General features: G+C 49.7%; 1 protein-coding gene across 14 annotated transcripts in view; it reads right to left on the bottom strand.

The window, feature by feature from the left end:
* Positions 1-18,389, bottom strand: part of TDRD9 (tudor domain containing 9) — a 118,693-nt gene that overhangs the window by 77,303 nt on the left and 23,001 nt on the right. For 10 of the 14 annotated variants that reach the window (XM_045060596.1, XM_045060597.1, XM_045060601.1 and 7 more), the window contains exons 3-8: positions 16,852-16,949; positions 15,433-15,654; positions 14,355-14,477; positions 11,141-11,221; positions 8,134-8,298; positions 2,532-2,635 (exon numbers count right to left, since the gene is read on the bottom strand). In XM_045060596.1, coding sequence (XP_044916531.1) covers positions 2,532-2,635; positions 8,134-8,298; positions 11,141-11,221; positions 14,355-14,477; positions 15,433-15,654; positions 16,852-16,949 — 793 coding nt within the window. Of the gene's footprint in view, positions 1-2,531; positions 2,636-8,133; positions 8,299-8,759; positions 10,779-10,806; positions 10,940-11,140; positions 11,222-14,354; positions 14,478-15,432; positions 15,655-16,851; positions 16,950-17,132; positions 17,346-18,389 lie in introns of those variants that run through there. The other 4 variants (XM_045060605.1, XM_045060604.1, XM_045060607.1 and 1 more) reach the window with 4 other exon arrangements.

The raw sequence follows: 18,389 nt of genomic DNA, 5'->3' as shown, positions 1-18,389 counted from the left end.
GATTTTAGAGGCCAAGACAGAAAGAAAGCAGGGCTGCGATCCTGAAACATGACAAAGCGGAATTCAGGCCCCACAGCATTAAGCAAGACCGAACGGGGCACAATATAATGCCGAAGGCACAGTTCACATCTGACAAGAGCTCCGTGCCAAAACACGAGCAGCCAAACCCAGAACTCTCACACAACCAGATGCTGGTGGGGACGCGGAGGCACGGGGCCCCCTATCCATCGCTGCCGGGAACGTGAAATGGCACAGCCACCCTGGAAGGCACTTGGGTGGTCTCTTACAAAACCGATCCAGCGATCCTGCTCCTTCGTGCTCACCCCGAGGAGCCGAAAACTTACGTCCACACCAACACCTGCACATACATGTTTACAGCAGCTTCCTTCATAACTGCCCGAACTCGGAAGCCACCAAGACGTCCTTCAGCAGGTGAACGCATAAACACACCGCGGGGCCACCCAGACAGGGGAATGCTGTTCGGCGCTACGAAGAAATGAGCTACGGGCCAGGAAAAGACATGGAGGAAACTTAAATGCTTGCCGCTAAGTGAAGGAGCCAATCTGAGAGAGCTGCGTATGTATGATCCCAACCACAAGACATTCTGGAAAAGGCAACACCAGGGAGACAGTAAAAAGATCCGTGTTTGCCATGGTTATAGGGGAGGGAGGAAGAGGCAGGACAGACAGGATCTGGGGGCGGGATACTACCACGCCGGATACACACCATCACACGCCTGCCGAAACCCATCAAATGCACACCATCAGTGAAGCCTACACTGCAGACTTGGGGGGCGACGATGATGTGTCAACAACAAGGTACTGCTCCAGTGCAAGACGCTGACGGTAGGGGGCACTGTGACTACGTCGGGCACGTGGGAACTGTACTTACTCCTCAACGTTGCCGTGAACCTAAAACTGCTCTAAAAATAAAGTCTATTTAAAAGAAAACAAAATCCATAAGGGCACCTGGCTGGCTCAGTCGGTTAAGTGTCTGACTTGATTTTGACTCAGGCCATGACAGGTCACGGATCTAGCCCTGAGTCAGGCTCTGTGCGGAGCAGGGAGCCTGCTTAAGATTCTCTCCCTGGCTCCCTCTGCCCCCTCCCCTGCCTGTGCACTCTGTGTCTAATTTAAAAAAAAAAAAAAAATCAAAGCCAGAAAGAAATCTTTTAAAATAGGTAAGAAAGAAAGAAAGACCAAAACTTGAAGGAGCTCAGAAACCACTAAAGTAACACAACTGCACGCAGGTTGTGGGGGACGGGACGGGATGACGGCCCACTCATTCTCAGGTCGTGTTCAGGGGGACCGCAAGACGAGTGACTTCACGCGTCACGGATGTCTGCACTTCGCAAGTGACAGTAAAAGGAGGGAGGCATGGACGCGCGCGTCGGGCCTGGAAGGACAGGCGGCCCGCAGTCACGTTCCGGTTGCCGCGAGGAGGCGGACTCTACATCGTCCGGGTCTGTCATTCTCACACAGAAACTGCATTTACGAGCCACAGGAAATGAACACAGGGAGGGTTCAGAACATAATACAGTATTTTTTATATCACAGACTCCAACCACCCTTGATAACCTGAAGTTGCTCTTAAGGGAAAACAGGTTCCGCTTCAAAGGTCCAGCTAAACACGTGAGCAAATGGGTGACCAAGGAGCCTTAGGGTGGGGAGCGGATCTTCCTCTTTTTTTTAATGTTTATTTATTTTTGAGAGAGAGAGAGAGAGAGAGCATGAGCTGGGGAGGGGCAGAGAGAGAGGGGGGACACAGAATCCGAAGCAGGTTCCAGGCTCCGAGCTATCAGCACAGAGCCCGACGCAGAGCTCGAACTCACAAGCTGTGAGATCACGACCTGAGCCAAAGTCGGACGCTCAACCGACTGAGCCCCGGGGCGCCCCCCATATCTTCTTAACAAACAGAAACCAAGGCAAGGAAATGCGCCCGACACCTTCTCCTAGCGCGGTCCTCTCCACCTGCCTCAGACTAGGACTGACAGGACTCAGCATGTCTGGAAACCATTCTCTCTTTAGGCTGTGACTGCTGGCTTCTAAAATTGTCAAGTCTTAAAACTGTACTTGGTCTTACTACTTTAAAGTGGAAATTTCCAGGGGCGCCTGGGTGGCGCAGTCGGTTAAGCGTCCGACTTCAGCCAGGTCACGATCTCGCGGTCCGGGAGTTCGAGCCCCGCATCGGGCTCTGGGCTGATGGCTCAGAGCCTGGAGCCTGTTTCCGATTCTATGTCTCCCTCTCTCTCTGCCCCTCCCCCATTCGTGCTCTGTCTCTCTCTGTCCCAAAAATAAATAAACGTTGAAAAAAAAATTAAAAAAAAAATAAAATAAAATAAAGTGGAAATTTCCAGTAAAAAAAAAAAAAATGGCCAATGTACCGACATTATTTTAAAATATACAGTGACTACTGGAGAAGGTATCTATAGTTACACGTTAACATTATAAAAACACTAAACGGTTTCTAAACAAACAGCGAACCGTTTGAACTCGCACGTGAAGCACGTTGCCAAGCGGAGCGTCTCTTACCCACTTTCCTTCACATCCATGTGGTCGAACATCTGGATCAGGGAGACAGCGACTTCGTATATGTCCTTAGTAATCACCGGCTCCTCCAGGATGTGAGGAGAAAGCTAAACACAGGAAAAGGAAAGGCCGGAAGATCAGAACAGGATTACAAGGGGTTCTGGGTTCAGACAGGTGACTGTCTTTAGTGCGTCACTTTAACACCCCAATAAAAAAGAGTACTGTCAGCAGCCAATACATGAACGCTTGCTGAGCGCCAGGCCCCAACGGACACGGTACGGACGAGTTCACCCCCTGTCCCTGTCACTGGGGTGCAGATGGGCTCAGAGTGCAGACACACAGAGGTGGGACGTCTGTCGGGAAACCTAGTCTGAAGACAGAGCGAGCAGCTCCAGATGCGTACAGAACCCAGCGCCGGCGCCCCTCCCGTCAGGCGCCTGTCTCAACAAGTCCTGAGACATCACCGCCACCACCGTCACAAGGACCGGGGAAGGCTAACACCCCATTACATCTGCCAACTTACAGGAAGAATATACCGAAGTCACCTATGCACCAGGGCACGGGTCGCCAGACTACTTTTAATCGCATACTAAAACAAAACTAATGAGCCCAGCTCATTCAAAACTGCCCTCCAGACACCTCCGCAGAATGCGGGAAGTCAACCGCAGCAGCCACCCCCCCCCCGGTGAGGTTGGCATCACTGGTCTGAGCTGACGGCTTCATGGAACCAAGGCCACCACCATGGAAGAGTCTCTCTACAACATCCGGCACAACAGTTACGGCATAATTTCCAGAAAATCTCTTTCATAGCCATATCGGGGGTTTTTTTGCACCAAGAGTAAGAAAGCTTTTGTGGTGTATTTAATAACCTTACTTATCGAGTACTATGCTCAAAGCACTGCATTTAACTTTGTGAAAAACACATCAGAAGTCTACAAGTGATAAGTAGTTAGCCACAGATGCAAACTTTTCCCCCCATTTTTAGAGTAAATTAAGTCAGCTGGTAAACCATTTTTCATTATTAGTACGATCCTACTAATGTAAGAATAACAAACCGGCTTTTATTTCATCAATAACTGTGAAGGAGCATTCTATCTTTACCTGGAACGACTTTCTACTTTATCCAAACGATAACCGTAACAGAAACATACAAAACAGAAATAGAAAGAAAGCATAGTTTTCACAAACCCCAACAGTGGCATTCACACCCATCAGAACGGTTTTTCTACAAACCAGTAAGCCACGGAAAAGGTACGTCACCAATTCAGAAGTAACTTCACTGTGTTCTAGAATCCAAACCCAAAGACTATCATTTAAATACAATACAAGACACCAGATACAGCCCCGCTTTCTCCCAGCAGGCGTCACACAGGTAACGATGGGAACAGTGAGGTGGGTCACGGGCCCGCTGATCCACGGCTGCCCTCGCCCCCACCACGTGTGAGAGTCAGGGGCAAACAACAGACGACAGACGAGGTCTCTGCTCCCCCAGACGGTACAGTGCGCTCAGAGCAAACGGGCCCACTCGCTCGGTCGATGCGCTCCGACAAAAGATAAAGCAGGGGAAGGGGCAGAAACGTGGAGGGAACGAATTCACGCAGGCGGAAACGGAGAGACTCACTCCTCCGCCGAACTAACGACCGTGACGCCGTCAACAGAAGGAGGCTGAAGCTCGTGTTTCTGCCCCACGAGGAGAGGCTGGAGCCCTGCGCGTCTGCCGTCACCACGAGCCGGCGGTGCCGAGGCCGGCCGGCTGGTCCCAGGAGGAGGGCGAGAGACTGCCAGAACGATGCCGAGACGGCCAGGCACCATCGGGGAGCAGGATGGGGGCCTCCACCTGTCTCACCGTCCCCGTGATCCCCTTGAAGTGGGTTACTGCCCAACTGTGAACAGGATTATAAAAGCCCCGTCCAGGGCGGGAAGGCGCGGGAGTGGTGGGCGGGGCCACGCTCTCCTTCAGCTCTGCTTCCGGACTAAAGCTACACATCGTGGGCGCTCCCTCCTGTCTCACGTCTAAGGGGAGGGTGAAAACAAAAAAGTTTAAAGTAAGTAGTGAAAAGAACTCTTCAGAGGACGTTGAAAAGAACAGCCAGGGTTGGCAACAGAAAGACCACAAGGGCAACACTGGCCTCAAGGGAAGGGTGACTTTCAAGAAAACCAAACTGGCCAAAGGTGTCAAATATTACAAGGAGGTCATGGTAAGTTTAGGGCAGAGGACTCTCAACTTAAGGAAGTCGCTAGTGATCCTGACAAATGCCATCTCAGAACAGGGGCAGTGGGAGCCAGACCACGGAGAGAAACACGGGACCTCGTGAGGGTGCTTTTTAAGATGAGAGAGACTCAGTTCTGATGAAATGGGGACAGGTAAGGGGCAGTGGAGAAGGCACTAGGAAAGGTAACACGAGGAGGGTGCTGGGGCGCCGGGGGGGCTCAGTTGGTTGAGCAGCCAACTTCAGCTCAGGTCATGATCTCGTGGTCTGTGGGTTCAAGCCCCACGTCAGACTCTGTGCTGACAGCTCGGGGCCTGGAGCCTGCTTCGGATTCTGGGCCTCCCTCTCTCTCTGCCCCTCCCCAACCCACGCTCTGTCTTTCTCTCTCTCTCAAAAGTAAACATTACAAAAGAAAAAAAAAAAAGCGAGGAGGGGGCAACAGTCAATCAGAAAAGGTCCCTAAGAAGGCAGAAAGGGAGAAAGGCTGGTGTCTGCGGAAGGAACGCTGCTTCTCCCCTGTAACATTAGATGGTGCGCCCAGGGAGTAGTAACAATAACAAAACTAGAATTTTTAAAACTCTTCTGACTCCAAAAACTATACAGCAGAATCTATACAAAATACTGCTTTTATAAGGCTTAATGTTAATATATTCATTCACCGAAATATTTCCTGAGTACCTATTAAGTACCAAGAACAGGATACTGGGTATGCAAATGCCAAAACCGGGTTCTCCCCAGCCTGGAGAACATGAGCGAGCCCCTGGCTGGAGAGGAGTCCAGGCTGCCCCGCCCGCACGGGAGCAGAGGGCAGGTGCCCAGGCCTGACCCAACTCCACAGTGCACCCACCAGCAATCATCGACGTGATTCCAACACACAACGGCCAGCTGGAAAGACTTGTAAAACCATCGGTACTTTCACATTCCAAAATGGGCCAGAAAGTACAAAATTTTTAAATGTGACGAAGTGCCCTCTCCCCTCCACCTTGAATACGGGCTATACGGGCTGCAATTAGTGACTTGTGTCCAAACAGCAAAGGACAGACGTGTCTCTCTTATGCTGCTTACATCTCACTGGGGTGGGGGGGGGGGGAGGGAAACAGGCAATGAGCAAAGAAACAGGTAAACACATACAAATACACAAAAGAAAAAGGGACAGTAACACTGTAGGGCAGAAGTTTGGCTAAAACTTCCTTGGCCAGGAGGGGCGCCTGGGTGGCTCAGTCGGTCGAGCATCTGACCTTGGCTCAGGTTGTGATCTCACAGTTTGGTGGGTTCAAGCCCCGTGTGGGGCTCTGTGCTGACAGCGTGGGGCCTGGAGCCTGCTTCAGATTCTGTGTTTCTCTCTCTCTGCCCCTCCCTTGCTCACACTGTCTCTCTTTCAAAAACAAATAAAAAAATTTTTTTAAAAACTTCCTTGGCCAACATCACCAGTGATAGGCCACGCTGGCGGTCCCCCCGTGACAATACAGCACTTCACCCCAGTGGTCTGCCTCCCGAAGATCCATAGCCCCAAGTCTACTCATGAGAAAAACATCAGAAAAATTCTAACAGTGGGGAATCCTACAAATACCTGACCAGTACTCCTACAAACCGTCAAGGTCATCAAAAATAAGAGACGTCTGAGAAACTGTCACAGCCCAGAGAAGCCTACAGAGACATGACGACTCAAAGCAATGTGGGACCCTGAGACAGAGAAAGGAAATTAGGGAAAAACCAGTAAAATCCAAATAAATACAACTTTAGTTCTAATAATATACCAGTTAGTTTCTTGGTTCTGACAGTTTTTTTATAAACGTGAACTTTAGAATCCAGGTGACAGAGAGGTGTTTACTATAAAATTCTTATAACTTTCCTGTTTTTTTGAAATACTGTCATCTACAAAGTTGGAAAAAAAGACGTGCCACATTTTAATGGCCATCGCTGGCCTCCCTCCACTGTAACAGATCTGACAAAATGTGTCTTCTTACCTTAGGTGGAACCCAGTCGGCTGACTCACCATCGTCGAGGCTACAGTCTACTTCCACATCACAAATGTTTGTGGTACGAGTCCAGCTCCTACACAGAGCAGTCTGGCACCGTCCATCAAAATCACAAGTGCACACACCCTCTGACCCGGCAATTCCACCAGCAGACGCTGTCTTCTACAAGGCATAACCTACACAGGGGTCTTCAATGGGGCAGCCGACCGCCCACGGACTGTCTGGAAACACTGTTGGTGGTCACAGTGGGGGCCCCACTTGCAGCTAGCGGATCAAGGCCAGAAACGCTGTTAAACATCCTACAGTGAGTGCACAGGGCGGCCCCCACCACAAAGAACCGGCCCCAAATGTCAACAGTAACAAGGCAGAGAGAGCCCAGCCTCTGAACACACCGTCGGGAGCGCACAGTCTCCTCCCGCAGCACTGCTTTCAACCAGAACAGACCAGGGGCACCCGGGGGGGATCAGCCGGTTTAGGCCTCCAACTCTTGGTTTCAGCTCAGGTCACACTCTAACGGTTCATGGGGTGGAGCCCCACGTTGGGCTCGGTGCCGACAGTGCAGGGCCCGTTTGGGATTCCCTCTCTGCCCCTCCCCCACTCAAAATACATAAAGAAACTTAAAAAAGAAGAAGGCCAGAAATACTGGAGATTAGTGAGACACGGACATGAGAGAACAGAATGTAGCTCTGAAAAGAGAATGAATAAGCTGTGAGTTGAGAAAGGACACGAAAAGCAGAACGAGAAGGCAAGGTGCACCGAGGGCACTGCTGTTTCTGCAAAGGGAGAAACCGCACATTTGTATCTGCTCATATAGACATTCAGAGTTACAGCACGATTCCTAAGAAATTAGTGACAGTGGTTTCCTCTCGTTGGCAGGGGAGCTGAGCAGAGGACAGGAGGGGGAAGGATAGAGTTTATACCTGCTCATAAACCTCTTTTTGATTTTTGAATCCTGTAAATGTATTACCCACGTGAAAATAATGTCAAATCAACTGCAACTTTTCGTAAGGATGTATTATCCCGGTCCTTCACCGTCAGTACACTCCTCCTTCAATTGAGAGCACCACAATTTGTATTATAAGAAGCAGTTTAATCAAAGTAAAATTTGAAATAAAACTACCTCCCACTCTCAACTGAATCTACAATTTTGTAGCTGACCAAAATCTGACATTTTACTTTTCACCAACAAAGTGTAAAACCAATCCAACAACTTTCACAGGAGCGTACAATGTGTTTCGATGCCCACAGTTCACAGCAACAAACTCGGGGCTCTCCCGACCCGTCCTTCTCCAGCCCCAGCCCGCACCATCTCCCAGCTTGGATTTCGTACGGTCTTACAATTGCAGCTGACCAGTGCGGGCTTACTCTGACACAAAGGCACATTTGCTATGAAAGAAACGATGCCTTCCAACATACCCTGCTGTGATGCATGTGCCCCAAATCATCAAGATAATACTCTTCGACTGAATGGGGCTTTCCTTCCACTTCAAAAACATACGCAGGGTTCATCTTGTTCTGGACAGGAACGGCAAAGTAATCTGCAAACTCTTTGCAACTGATGGTGGCCGACATGAGGATTATCTGCAGAAGAGAAACCATTAGAACAAACAAGAGCAACAACAACTAAATGTGATGTTGTTAAATTACCAAGCTTGTCTTCTGCTTTAGTAATTTTCAAAACTTCAGTATGATACATTGACTTAATCTTTAACGGAGTACAAATTATTAGAGTTGAACGAATGCTCAGAGACAACCAACTTTTACTACTTCTCCTAAATTATTTTATCAAGTGAGAGACTACAATAAAGCTAACCTATGACCACTTATCTAAAAGGAACCTCTGCATCAGAAAACAAAAGTAAAAACGAGCAAGTTACTAGACGAGGTGTTACAGAAACGCCAGGGAGCAGAACAGCAAAGAGGCAGACGCGGAGCCATAAAACCCCGGCTCTGAGCCACGAATCTGGAGCAGTCGGTCCCAGGGCCACAGCGGAGAGAAACCAGCCTAGGCCGAAGCAGGACACAGAGGCTTGGGGACCCACCACAAGTGGTCAGTTGTGCCAGGAAGCAAATACGGGATGTCCTCCGTGGGAAACTCTGTGTGAAAGCCAGGAGCAGCACCCACAGCACCCCAGATGTGCAGCGGACAAGGCAGCAGGGCCACGAAGGACACGCGCCATCCGCCAGTCTCTGAGACGCTCACCGGGGGTAAACCCAACTCTCAGCCGGCTGCCGACGACCCAGTGCGTTACTGTGTAAACAAAATATGTGTATTTTCCCCTAAGATGTTAGGTCCAAATGGTAGAAAGCATATTAACCAGAACTCATTTAAGATGAGTTGCTTCAGGTTGGAAGGAAGCCTCTGAGAAGCCATGTGGGTGTAAGAGTGGCCCCCACGGGGCATACTCGGTCCCGGCAGATGCTCTCTAAACTGTCTTCCGAGGGACAGTGAGGCTGATGGCGTGCGGGGCCTCCGTTCGGTTGAGGCGGCATGCGGACATGAGGCCAGACCGGACTGCTCGAGGCCATCGAGACTCCTCACTGCCACCAGCCTCTCCTCCAGACAGACAACTCGGCAGCCTGCTCAAGACACCAGCGTGGGACTGACGTGAGTGTGATCAGCCAACAGTGACAGCGGGGCCAGCAGGTGTGGGGATGGCCCAGAGCCAGGAACCTCTAAGGGTCTGTGCGGCAGAGGAAGGGGAGACCTTCAGGCCCATCTTCCCACGCTCCCGAATCTAAGTCTCTGACAGCAACTCTCTTTTTTAAAAAGTACTAAAAAGAGAATTTTTGAGCATTTCAAAAAACTCAGTATAATGCCATCTATAACTTGATTTCTCATTTCTTGGCCCAGAAAATATTCTGCTTCATAGGTTTAACAAATGAAGAAAATACTGAAACCAACCAATGGTTTCCTACCATTTTTATAATGGGAACCAAATTCCTGCCCACCATTTTCAGCGATGTGGTAGACTTTTTTTAAGTAGGCTTCGCACCCAGCGCAGGGTCCAGTGTGGGGGCTTAAATTCACCATCAAGACCTGAGATCAAGACCTGAGCTGAGACTAAGAGTCGGATGCTTAACCGACTGATCCACCCAGGTGCCCCTAAAAACAAAGTCTTAAAAAAATAATAATTCCTAATGACTAAGTAATTTGCATGTTACAGAAATTTATGCTGATATGTTAGACTATGAAGTTTCCAATTTTTCTTCAGTTTCCATCATTTCAATGGTATCATGTGACCTGAGTCAAAGTCAGACACTCAACCGACTGAGCCACCCAGGCGCCCCAAAATGAAGTCTTAAAATGACAACCAAAAGGTCCCAAATTGTTGAACAATCTTTAATGTCATCTTTAAGATTCCAAAAAAGGAACAGAACGGCCAAATCCCCGCATTCGTGCTACAATCGTGTCAAGCAGTGACACAATCACAATTTTCAGATTCCATCTGTCTGGCGCCCACCAGGTGAGCCTTCTGCGGCAGACGGGTCTCATCCTGGGAGCAGAGTCCCAGGAGATGCTTCCCTAAGCAGATGAACAGACGGAAGGCTGGCAGACAACTGCTTTCCAACAGCAGCAAAGCCCGTCACAGCCCTTTCCACGAGGCCACACTCCAGCCGCGGCCGCCCTTCGGAAGCTGCTCCCCACACACGGGGTGGCCTACATGGGGAACACGTAATTATCACAACCCTCTGCTAGTTCAGTCGAGTTCACGCCCTCCTCCTTTTAGTTCACGTGACGCAAACAGCGATCACCATCCCCACGGACTTTCAGTCAACTCAAAACCTAAGTCTTTAAAACAGCAGCGCACAGAACTGTCCTCAGGGTGCCTGGGTGGCTCAGTTAAGCGTCTGACTTTGGCTCAGGTCACGCTCTCACGGTCCACGGGTTCGAGCTCCACGCCGGGCTGGGCACTGACAGCCTGGAGCCTGCTTGGGATTCTCTCCCTCTCTCTCTATGCTCCTCCCTGACTCATGCTCTCTCTCTCCAAAATAAATATACTTTATAAAAAAATTTTAATTAAAAAAACCCTCAATTCCTCTTCTGGTGTCGTTTTTAGAACAAAGAATGCAGATGTAGTCACATACCTCCAAACTGTGGTAATTATTCAACCAAAAGCAGTGATCCAACACTCAGTATTTCATTAGAGTCAACAACCATCACATCACTTTCTGCCTGGAGAAAATTTCCGAATTTAATGCAACATAATAATCCAAAAAAAAAAAAAAAAAAAAAGATTCCACACTCCCATCCTGAGGGAATGCCCCGGAGCCAGCTTCCTGGCCAGATGTGGAGGAGGACACACGACAACAAATGTCAAGAGTCACTGCTTTCGATGGTTTCTGAAAAAACGAAGAGACACAAATCCAAATCATAAACCTTAACCCTGAATATTCCTGTCACTCAGGAAATCAGATTTACCTTCACAAAGCGCGAATTTGTTCTCAGAAGTTTGCGGACTACCAACAGCAGGAAATCCATTTCTTCAGTCCGTTCGTGTACCTGCAAAATAGAAAAGTGGGGCGCCCCACATGGCAGCCAGCGACGCACATGACCGCGCCGCGGAGGCGGGGGGCAGGGCAGCTGGCTCTGCTAAACACGCTTCCTCTGGACGGACCGGACGGCGCTCCCGGCTAAGAGGAAGCCGGGCCGCCTGGCCCACGAACGAGAGGGCACAGAAGAGGCCCGGGTGGGTCTCTTCCCCCTCGGTGCTTCTCTCTGGGGCCTTCTCTCTGGGGCATCTGGGCAGAGAACTTAGCATCTCTGGTCCTGCGCGTGCAATGCCAGTGGTGCCCCCCGGGGTCACGGAGTCCAGCGGAACCATCCCCACCCGTCCCCGGCACAGACAGCCACCGGACCCACCTCCTCTGCTTTCCCCTGCCAACCACACGCTCCCCTCAGTCTCCAGCTGCACCCAGGCTGGCAAGTGAGCACAGGGCGGAGGCTGAGGCCAGCGTGCCCGCTCCGTGAGACGCAGAACCGTGGCGACCGAGGGTGGGCCGGGTTGGCTGTGGCACGGTCAGGTCAGCCACAAACGGGCAAGCAGATGGAGGCTAGGAGCCGAGGGCACCAGGGGGAGCTGCGGGCGCTCGGGGTCACCCTGGGGAGCTGGCGTGGGAGCTGCAGCCCAGGGAAAGCAGCCCCGTCCTCACCCTCCTCTACCTTCCCCCCCCCCCGCCCCCGGCGAGGCAGGCAGGGCCCCCATGGACCCACAGCTCCCTCAACCTCCCCTGCTCTGCCGGCCCCAGGCCAGCCAACGGCAAACGTTTGGGTCACGTGGGGCTGCTTTTCTACAAGAACTGTCACTCAGCCGGGGTAACTCAATGCACAAGGGGACAGTAAGATTCGATTCTGGGACATTTTGCCGCCAAAGTGGAGAGACTGGCCACCGAGTCCAAAGGCGGGAGCGCTCTTCCCCTTGGTGTCCGGGCCCAGTCATTATTCCACAGCCACCTCTGCCCCTGGTCCCGATCCTTCCTCACTCCCCACCGAAGCGGAGCCGTGGGGAAGCGGGACAGGGAAAAGAAAAGAAAAACAGCACCTGAAAAGTATTTAACGTTCACATGAATGGCTGGACATCCCAGGGACACCATTATAAATGTAATCCTTATTTCATCCTATCACCAGACTCCGGAACACCTCAGCACAAACATCCCGTCTCCTACTCGAGAAAGAAAAATAAAGGCTCTCATCAGCCAAGAGCCCCCAGGTGACTTCTCCTCAGCGTTCAGTTCCCCGCGGCCACCACACCCTGACTTTCTAGACCCGGCTTCTCCCCAGGTTCTCGGGCCGTCCGGCCTCCCTCTCCTGCCCCGAGGACCCCACAGTCCTCTCCCTGCCACCGGCCAACACACACCTCAGCAGGGATCTGTCTCCCCGGGGGAGTGGCTGAAGGGAGACACCACCAGTCATGTCTTGATAATCTCCGCCCGATGAGGCCGGTACTGGGAAAAAGCTTATTGAAGGAATGGTTACCTGAAGCCACTTTATTCTTTTTCAAGAGCTGAGAAGTTAAAAACATTATCATCCCGTTTTCAACAGCCTGGCCGTCTTCAACCTTTGCTCTTAGATCGCCTTTGAAATTCAAATCATTCCACCATTTAGGAACAATATTGCTTATAAACCTAAAATTTCAAGCATATCCAATCCACTCTTCGCTGAGGCAGGTAATTATCAGCATGCCTACTAGGTGCAGGGGACACAGGTGCAGAGCCAGAAGCTGTGGTGGCAGGGTGACAAGACAGCCTCCGCTAGCCATGGCTCCCCTGCAGGACAGGCCCTTGCTCCGGGAAGGAACCAAGTCAGTACCGCGGGAGGACAGGTGTGTCCAGGACGTGCGTACAAGCCCAGTCAACGGTCAGAAAGACAGCGGACACACAGAAAATAAATGGGGGCACCGGCAGCAGAGCTCTCGAGTGAACTGCCCAGGGCGAACGCCACAAGGCCGTTTGCTGTCGCCAGCCTGTAGTATTAAGGCTCCAGGAAGTATTACGTACTGGGTAATGGCACCTTTGGATACACTGCCCGTGAAATTGCATTTCATCTCTATCTAATCTAAAGACACTCAAAAATAACCATCATGAAGAAAAACCCTGAGCCAGACTGTACGTCACGCTATTTTGCAAAGGACAAGAGATCGTCTTCCTACCTTCCACTCTCCCAAACGTCTCCTGGTAATGTAAAACCACGTTTAGCTGCGCACACGCTAGCAAATGCACCTGCTCGGCCCCTCCTCCAGTAGGTCTGAGTGCTGTTGACCATCACACGCATTTCAACAGAGTGGAACGCTGACCCTCCACAGCCGCCCGGGCAGTTTCACGTCAGCCTCTGTCTCTAGCCCCGTCTCCAACCTTCCACAAATCTAGCTCTTTGCCAATGTTTTTCATGCCTCCAGAAAGGCGTAATTACTGACGGGCTTTAAAAGTCAAGACTGCGGGGTCAGGCATTTCCAAAACTCCTGGGAAAGAAAACTCAACACCACATCCTCCCACCACAAAAAAACTCGTTTAAAATGTAAACAAAATCAATCAAATATTCCATCCTGAGAAAAATCCAGAAAGCTAAGACTGGCACAAAGACTCTTTACTAGAGCTTCTTAAGAAAGGAGACTGTATCAGTATCTCACGTGTACTTTATTTTCTTAAAAAAAGCACGACTGTCCTCATTTTACTAGATGGGAAATACCTGCATCCATGAAAGTTCTTCTGAGTGTCTGATGTGACTAACACTCTAAACCAGGGCCCGCCAGACTTTTACTGCAAAAGGCAGGTCGTGAGGACGCCCGGCTGCTGCAGCCACGCCTCTCTTTAGCGCCAGCAAACAAACAAGCCAAACTGTGTTCCCATAAAACTTTATGTAGGAAGGCAGGTGCCAAATTTGGCCCGAGGGCTGGAGTTTGCCAACCCCGCTCTAATCCAGGAACCTGGTCACAGTCCTCAACCTCCACACCTGTGTTTTAGAGCTAAGCGCCAACAAAAAAACAAAATCGACATCTAGCAACAGAATAAAGCAGATACAGACCAACGGCACGACACTTTACGAGGAGGGAACGTTTACAATAATTTGCACGTTGTCTGTTCTCTTACAAAGTAAGAACACGAGCGTAAGGGCAGAGCTGTGTTCAAGAAGTGCGCACCTCATCGATGAAGATGTGGGTGAACTCCACCAAACTCTTAGTACTGACTATTTTCTGAAGCAGGACTCCCGTTGTCATATAAATTAACTTGGTGTCTTCTGTTGCTATCTTCTCTAACCCTACCTAAAAGCAGAGAAGGAAAAGAAAAAGGAGAAAACTTTCAGGTTTCAATGGTTCACATTTAACTACAAAGAAGGCTATGTCCACACTGGACCTCCATATTGGAGGTAAGTAAGAAAGGGAATAAAAACTAGAGGCCCTAAGTTAAAACTGTCATTCTCAGGCACCTGGGTAGCTCAGCCAGTTCAGCGTCTGACTCTTGATTTTGGCTCCGATCACGATCCACGGTTTGTGAGTTCGAGCCCCACACTGGGCTCTCCTGACAGTGCAGAGCCTGTTTGGGAGTTTGTCTGTCTCTCTCTCTCTCTCTCTCTCTCTCTCTCTCTCAAAATAAACATTAAAGAAAAAAAAAAAACTAAAAAAAAAAAAAACATCATTCTCAAGATGATTTTTTTCCTTCTCTTTTTCAGGGGGTGGGGGGAATGTGGCTTATCTAGCCATACTGCCTGCACCATTTTTACATTAAGACCGTGGTGTATGAAGACATCTACGTACAAAGATAAAATCACAAAAACCGTGAGTCTCAGAATTCTGGCTCCTTTCGTATTCAACCAAGAAAGAAATGGAAGTTCTAATCAAAAAATTCAGTTTCACTGCTTTTTAAACATTATTATTATTTTTTATTATTTTTTTTTTTTTAGAGAGAACGCATGGGAGCAGGGGAGAGGGGCAGAGGGGGAGAGAGAGAGAGAGAAAGCAGAGCAGAGGGAGAGAGAGAGAGAGCAGAGCCCGACCCGGACTCAATCCCACAACCCCAGGATCACGACCAGAGTCAAAATCAAGAGTCAGCTGCTCAACTGACTGAGCCACCCCGGTGCCCCAAGTTTCACTGTTTTTTACATTACACCACAGGTCTGCCCTGTAAGCAACTGGTTTCATTTCAATTTCCAGCAGAAACCGTAGACTTCTACAGAATAACACACTCACGAGGAAAGAGGTGGCTTGCTCCCGGCCTCACCTGATAGCCCACCAGACCACCGAGCGTCCAGGCGCGCTCTTTGCTGATCCACCTGGCGATGCTGGTGGCCCCTATCTTCCGGGGCTGGGTGACCACAATGTTGCAGTAGGCAGAGCGCTGAATGTAATGGTCCAGGATATACTGTGGCAGCTGAGTGCTTTTGCCACTACCCGTGGCACCGTGTATAATCACCACAGAATTACTTTCTATCAGAGAAATAACCTACAATTTAAGAAAAATTCTTTTGAGATTGCCATAGTATCATCTACGAACCGAAAACTTTACCTGGGGAGGATGTTCAGGACTTATTTTCCTTTCATCTTTAAAAGTTAGATTATTACGTAACCATCTAACCGTCACAAAAGAGCACGAAGGCTGCAAATGGTTGCCACCTGAAAACCACTGTGACTGCCGTGAACAGGAACAGCTCACGGCTCTGGAGAGCCAGGCCAAGGCAGCCACGGGGCCCCAGGGCTCAGTGTCTTTATGCAGAGATGAAAACACCAATTTCTAGAGCTCTCGCTAAGTTTAAATGTCTAGTATTTTTAAATCTTGTAACGAACCTTACATAATTCTTCTGAGAAACACGAAAGCATTGCTGCCGTCACCTCAAGTGGTTTTAACATTTCATTTGAAATTCCGCAGATGCATTTTCAAATAATTAACTTCTACCGTTCCACTCCCAGACCGTACACAGCGTTTTTAAAACTCCAGTCCAATTCCTGCCCGCCACTCCCTGACTCCACCCTAAATTTATCTGAACTCCTCTCTCTAGCAATTGCTACGGTCAGGGAACACCGTCTAATTTGAGTAGCGGCCCCCAAAATTAGAGTAGGTCTACTCTACAGAAGTTGCATGACTCACTAAAACAAAACAAAACTTATATCTGTAACATTTGTGGTTTCGTTTTACCTGTTAGCTCATCCTCTACTAGTACATTAAATAAAGGTTTCAGTACGCTTATTTCTAACGTGGCTTAATAACAGGTAGCTAATTAAAAGCGTGATCGTCTTGCTGCTATACGCGGCCCAGCATTGTCGATAACAAGATGTATCGGTGATTGATCAAATCAGTTAACAGGCCAGCGGAATGCTGGAGAGAACGGTGGCCAGGGGGCATTATTACTGTATAAAAACACTTGGCAGTGAGTTTTTTTCAAGCAGCAGCTCTCCTGGGGACAGGTGTTTACCGACAGCTATCTCAGAGGGAAGGCTGAACACATTAAAGCACAGCCCAAAGAAAGACCATCAGCATGGTCATCGCACGGCCGAGGCACAGGACCCTCCGGCCGCCCCACAGTCCGGCACACGCCACGGACGCTTGCCTGGCACCTCGTCACTTTCCAGCCGTAGACCAAAATGTTGGGCCTCAGACATTTATTTAAACAGCAAAATTACATCATGACAAAAATAATTTTACCTCGTCCTTACATCGATTTATAGGCAAATCAGGATATTTGTAAGTTGTCTCTGGGACGCATGCCACCTTGCTTAATTTAGCCAAAGATGGCCTTGGACCTGTATTCAAAAAACAAAACAAAACAAAACAAAAAATACTATTACGTGTCTGGAAAAAAAAAACAGTAAACAACCCGAAGTTATGTCTAATCTATAAACCCGGCACGCACGTGTCCACAAATGCAGAAGTACATTCTGCAGGCTAACCCCGCAAGCAGCGTAACTAGAAGATTCCCTCCGTACCCGCGATGAATCATTTATACGAGCTGGGCACACTCTTACACCTCCATCACAGCCATCATCGCGGTAGGCCTAGCACCACCTCCTAAGACAAAAGACCTACAAAGCACACGGTTGAAAAGTAACGTGAAAAGTAGTCCAAGGGAACCTCGTGTGGAATGGCATCAGGAGGCGCGCGTGCGCGGGGGAGCCCTCACGCCCACCACTCCCTGCCCACCACAGACCCACAGGAGGAGACCCACCTTGCTCAAGGATCCGGTCTTACTCTCCCAGCAGGAAGAAGGAAGATTTCCTCTCCCCCCCCCCCCCCCCCGCCCCCCCGGCAACAGCCCAGCCAGTGAGAGTCTGTCCCAGCTCAGCCACCGAGAAACCTCTATACTTCCAATTCCCAGTTTACTCCAATGGAGTTTTTGTTTACAACAGCCCCGCTCTTCCCCTCCCCCTGCCCTCCCAAAAGAGTCTCCTGTCCTTTGTTCTCAGGACTTGCTTTTGGTTTTTTGGCAGCTTGCTTGTCCCGGATTAAAACGATCTGTTCTTCCCAGAGAAATCCATCTCTTTGCTGTAAAATAACTGGCAGTTTTATTTTTAAGGTTAACAGTCCTAAAATGGTTAAAGAACAGACGTGATGTGAAATTTCAGTAGAATGCACCGATGCATTAAGGGGTAGCTCCTTACCGCTGAAATGCACTGGTAGCAGACGAGTGCCGCTCAGGAGCTCCAGGTGCCCTGAAAGGGCGGCCTGACTGCCCACACAGAGGCCGACTGCGGCACTGACCACTAGCACCCCCTGTAAACACCCTGTCCGGCCTCGGGTCATGACCTGACGAACTGACAGGCATCAAAATTCACAGGACGCAAGCTTTCACCGGGAAATAAACTTCTACTTCAAAACAAACTTTTAAGGCTCCCGCCGCTTCAAATTTAGAGCTGTTCCCCTTCTTCGGCATCTCTCCCCCGATGCCCGTCTCCCCTGCTCCTCCCAGCCCTTCCTTTCTCTGTCCCAACATCTCCTCATCCTGTGTTCTGCCACCGTCCTTTCTCACCTGATTCACGTGTTGGCGGTGTCATAACTAATCTAATAATAAATTTTAAAAATGTATGTCTATTCTCCTACATTTGAATCAAAGTGTGTAGCACTTGTTCTGAATTCACAAAACAGAGCAGTCAGACCTGTTACAATCTTTCGGGCAAAGGTCGCTTCTTTGTAGACAGCAACGCTCTTCCTAGGGCGCCAGGGGCCATGGCCGAAGGAGGACTCCC

The sequence above is a fragment of the Felis catus genome, chromosome B3 (genome assembly GCF_018350175.1).
Source record: "Felis catus isolate Fca126 chromosome B3, F.catus_Fca126_mat1.0, whole genome shotgun sequence".
In the NCBI taxonomy this organism is placed as follows: domain Eukaryota; kingdom Metazoa; phylum Chordata; class Mammalia; order Carnivora; family Felidae; genus Felis; species Felis catus.
This window is presented reverse-complemented; position numbering and strand designations above follow the sequence as displayed.